The sequence below is a fragment of the Myotis brandtii genome, unplaced genomic scaffold (assembly GCF_000412655.1).
Source record: "Myotis brandtii unplaced genomic scaffold, ASM41265v1 scaffold456, whole genome shotgun sequence".
Classification (NCBI taxonomy): Eukaryota; Metazoa; Chordata; class Mammalia; order Chiroptera; family Vespertilionidae; genus Myotis; species Myotis brandtii.
Genome location: NW_005367431.1, coordinates 5,659,067 through 5,663,375, shown reverse-complemented (window position 1 = coordinate 5,663,375; position 4,309 = coordinate 5,659,067). Strand labels below are relative to the sequence as shown.

General features: G+C 55.3%; 1 protein-coding gene across 1 annotated transcript in view; it reads right to left on the bottom strand.

Annotated features, from left to right (window-relative positions):
* The window catches only part of ASAP3 (ArfGAP with SH3 domain, ankyrin repeat and PH domain 3), a 25,845-nt gene that overhangs the window by 7,783 nt on the left and 13,753 nt on the right, over window positions 1–4,309 (bottom strand). Inside the window, 8 exon segments of the mRNA XM_014546915.1 lie at window positions 93–226; window positions 313–503; window positions 609–657; window positions 1,722–1,809; window positions 2,125–2,194; window positions 3,504–3,613; window positions 3,789–3,875; window positions 4,052–4,127. Coding sequence (XP_014402401.1) covers window positions 93–226; window positions 313–503; window positions 609–657; window positions 1,722–1,809; window positions 2,125–2,194; window positions 3,504–3,613; window positions 3,789–3,875; window positions 4,052–4,127 — 805 coding nt within the window.

Below are 4,309 nucleotides of genomic sequence, written 5' to 3'. Positions count from 1 at the left end.
AGGCACCGCCCCCCCCTCCCCCCCAAGCTCTGCCTGAGCCACTGTGCCCAAGCCCGCCTCTTGATCAAACCACGCCCGGAATCCACTCTCACCAACAACTCCGAGGGGCACAGCAGGTCCAAGGTGAGGGACTGGATGCGCGAGAAGCGCACGCCCAGCTCGCGGTGGACGCCCGAACACTGGATGCAGGTGAGCACGCCCAGGTTGGTGCTGAGCCACGTGGGGTCTGCGAAGGAGAGCAGCTCGTTCCTGGAGGTGCGGCCCCTCCCCTCCACTCCCACCTCCCTCCTGGGGGTGGCCACACCGCCGGACCTGCAGCCCCGCAGTCGCAGCACTGGCCGTTCCCGGGCCTGCTCTTCACCTCGGCGATGAGGAGCTTGGTGAGGTCCTGGAGCTCCCCGTCCAGCCCGGCGGCCCCCCAGGGCCCCAGGATGCCACTGGGCTCCCCCTGGAAGGCACTGCTCAAAGCTTCGTCCTTGCTGTTCTGCAGCACTGACACCCACCTGTGGAGAGTGCATGGGGGCGCGGGGATGACACCCCTGGCCTGGGATCCTGCCCACCAGGCTCCCCTTCTCCCACCCCCAGGCTGGTCGTGGGGGAGCACTCACGCCTCACACTCATGTTCGTCCTCCGCCTGGAAGTGGTACGTCCTGTTGTCTGTTGGGAGAGGAGGAGATGTCTGCCTTCCCTGGGCCCAGGGAGCCCTCACCCAAACCACTGGATCCAGACTGAGCTGTTGTCCCTGAGGCCAGGCTCTGCCAAGCTAGGAGTGGGCGGGTAATGGCAGTGGCCAGCAGAGGGGGCAGTTTCTCAGAAATCACCTCCAAAGTAGGATCCCGGAAAGGCTCTCAGTGGGCAGCTGGGGTTCCAGGTCAGGGGAGGTATTTGAGAGCACAGGACCCCACGCAGCTCAGAGGCAGTCTCCTCTGAACCCACTGCCACCACCCCACCTGCCCCTCGGCCCCCTATCTGGTCTCCCTGCTCTCCATCTCTTCTGCTCCCCACAGCCGGTACCAACTGCCAGATTGTCGTTGCCTAAGGCTCTGCTCTAACCACACCACTCCCCTGATCCAAGACCCTCCTTGGCTCCCTACTGCCAGGAAACAAGATCCAAACCTTTAAGAGGCATTTCTAGGCCTCATCTCCTACGACGCCTATGTGAACCCCACACTCTGGCTAAACCGGCCAGACCCACGCTCCTGTTTTTATGCTTTTCCTCATGCCAATCCTGTCCCCTGAAATGCCCTCCCCAAACTCTACCTCCTGTGTCCTTCAAGGCTAATGTCAAGTGCTGCCTCCTCCAAGCAGCCTTCCTGATTATCCAGAGCAGGGCAGGCCTTCCTCTCTTTAATCTTTGACAGTGTTATATCTGCTCCTCTCTTCTGGACACCCCCCCTCTTCTTACAGTGCTGGGTCCCCAATCACACCCCTGCCAGAGAGGGCTCCCTAAGGATGAGACTAGGCTTTTCTCAGCCTACGCCTGCCCCGAGAAAGCCTGGCACCAAAGGCTCCAAAGTACTAATAATTCCAAAATCTACCCCTCCAAGTCCACTCAAATATGCTTTACGGAGTGTCCAGGGCCTAGGGAGTCTTCTGCCTGCAGTAGTGGCTGTTTGACAACCATGTGGAACTGGACACGGGCCCTGGCTCAGCCTCCTGGTGGCTGACAGGCCTCTTGGAGGAGCCTGGGGCAGTGTGGGGAAGGGGCCGGGACTACTCACGAGTCACCAGGTCAAAGCACTTTTTCTCCTCGGGGTTTGGCCTCACTTGGCACGTCAGCAGGGTCAGCTTCACTGGGGGCCGGTTTATCTGTGGGAAGTTGAGGGCAGAGGATGTACATGCTACCCTCTGGGTCTCCCAAACTCTTAGGCCCCCGTTTCTCAATCTGTTAAATGGGCATAATCCTGTTCCTGTTTATGTGTCCCCTCTCCCAGCACCTCCAGGTCGTGGAGTGTGTGGGCCAACACCAGGCTGGGAGCTTTGGGTCCCATCCTTCCCGCCAAAGGGCATGTCCAGGAACCTGGATCCAGGTCTCAGAGGGGAGGGTTTGACACTTGTCTGCTCAGAACACCGAGGGGAGAAAGGACCCATGGTGTTCTGAGACCGCACCCCTCCCGGCCTCACCATGCTGTGTGAGATGGTCAGGCAGCCATACTTGACTCCACACTTCCTTTTCTGCCATACTCTTCGAATTCTAGGATCCAGAGGATAGAGAGACAATGACCCACACCTAAGTCCCCTGTAGCAGAAAAACAGAGTCCTGGCCCAGGTCTCCTGCAGGAGGAGACGCAGTTCTGCCCATAAGAAGCTCCCGGTCTGATGGGGGAAACAGCCTCACTCTCTGGGAATCCTTATTCTGAAGGGGGCACGTGACCTTCTGAGCGCTTCTGCTCTGATGGAGAAGACACAGTCCCAACCTTATCTGAGAGGAGGGACAGGCTCTTGACCACAACAGGTGAATTATGGTTAAACACAAAGCAACATGAATATTGAGACGCTAAAAATACAATTAGCAAATCCATGCTCCAGAGCTACTTAACACTTCCGTAGATATTAATTGGTTTAACAGAGTTATTCTTCTCTGATAAAAACTGATTTGAAAGTAGTAACAGGGCCCTGGCCGGTTTGGCTCAGTGGATAGAGTATCAGCCTGCGGACCAAAGAGTCCGTTCGATTCCTCCGGTCAAGGGCATGTGCCTTGGTTGTAGGCTCCTCCCTGGCCCGGGCCCTGACCAGGGCCCCTGCAGGAGGCAACCAATCGATGTGTTTCTTTCACATCGATGTTTCTCTCTGTCTTTCCCTCTCTCTTCCACTCTCTAAAAATCAATGGAAAAATATCCTCGGGTGAGGATTAACAAAAACAAACAAAAAATAAATAAATAAAGGTGATTAAATGTTTAAAAAGAAAGAAAGTAGTAACATGAACACTTCCCATAAGGGCCTATGCGTTTCCCAGACTGATTTTTTTTTACACCAGGGAGGAAGGCACAGGCAACACTTCCATTTCCAGGCATATTCCGAATATTGCAGAGGTTAAGAGTGAGGGCATGGAGACTCTCTAGCAGTGGTTCTCAACCTTCTGGCCCTTTAAATACAGTTCCTCAAGTTGTGACCCAACCATAAAATTATTTTCGTTGCTACTTCATAACTGTAATGTTGCTACTGTTATGAATCATAATGTAAATATCTGATATGCAGGATGGTCTTAAGCGACCCCTGTGAAAGGGTCATTCAACCGCCGAAGGGGTCGAGACCCACAGGTTGAGAACCGCTGGTCTAGGGCATAAATGCTCAGTGTTCGCTGCTATGTTTCTTCGAGTTAAGAACAACCGTGGCTTTAGAAGTTCACGTGCCCAGGACTGTGATGGTTTTGCATTGCCACAGTGGAGGGTCCAAGAACCCTCAAATGGTAAGAATAGTCCCTTTGGTCAGTAACTCCAACCCTGACATTTACTGCCCGTGTGGCTTTGGTCAAGCTACTTAAAGTTCTCCAAGTCACTTACCCATCACTTTTCTTGTATAGAAAGCCCACTTTCTCCGTCCCAAATTGCTTGTTGCCTTGGTGCTGGTGGATGCTGTAGCCACCTCCTGAGTTCTTCCGGCTCATGTTCTCCTGCTCCCCAGACATGAAAGGAGGCCTCAGGGTGGGAAGAGCCCCATTCTGCAGGGGTCTCCTGCGAGGAGACCTCAGGGCACTCTGAGAAGTCTTCCTCCCCCCCCCCCACCCCGCTCCCACAGGGTGTGCCTTGGGGGGAAAGCACTCCTTCTGGGATGCATCAGGGGCTGACCTCTCTGTTCTCAAGCTGCAGTGTCCCTCGGAGGGAGTCCCGGAGCTGGGTCAGCTTCTGTAGCTCCTCCTCCTGGGCTTGGCGCAGCTATGGGAGAGGGCAAGACCCCATCATCAGCCAGCAGATGTGCCCGGTGCAGAGTCCAGACCAGCGCAGCAGGGCAGGAGCCTCACTCTCTGGGCGGGGGGCAGCTCTTCCACACCCAGATTCTCCCAGAAGGACAGGGGGCTTGACCACATGCCAAAGGGTAAGGCCCGACTTACTGCATGTACCGAGGCTGCCAGCTTCTCGATGAAGGGGGACAGGCTCTGAGCAGCCTTCCAGCCATCTTGGAAAAAGCTAAGAAGTGTGAAGCCAAACAAGGGACCAGAGAGAAATGAAAATGAGAGATTAAACATGAAGTATGGGAGAAGGTGCTCCAAGGATCACCGGGCAGTAGAGTCTGATGGTCAAGAACAGGCCCTCTGCAGTTAGAATGTCTGGGTCCAGCCCTAGCCGGTTTGGCTCAGTGGATAGAGTGT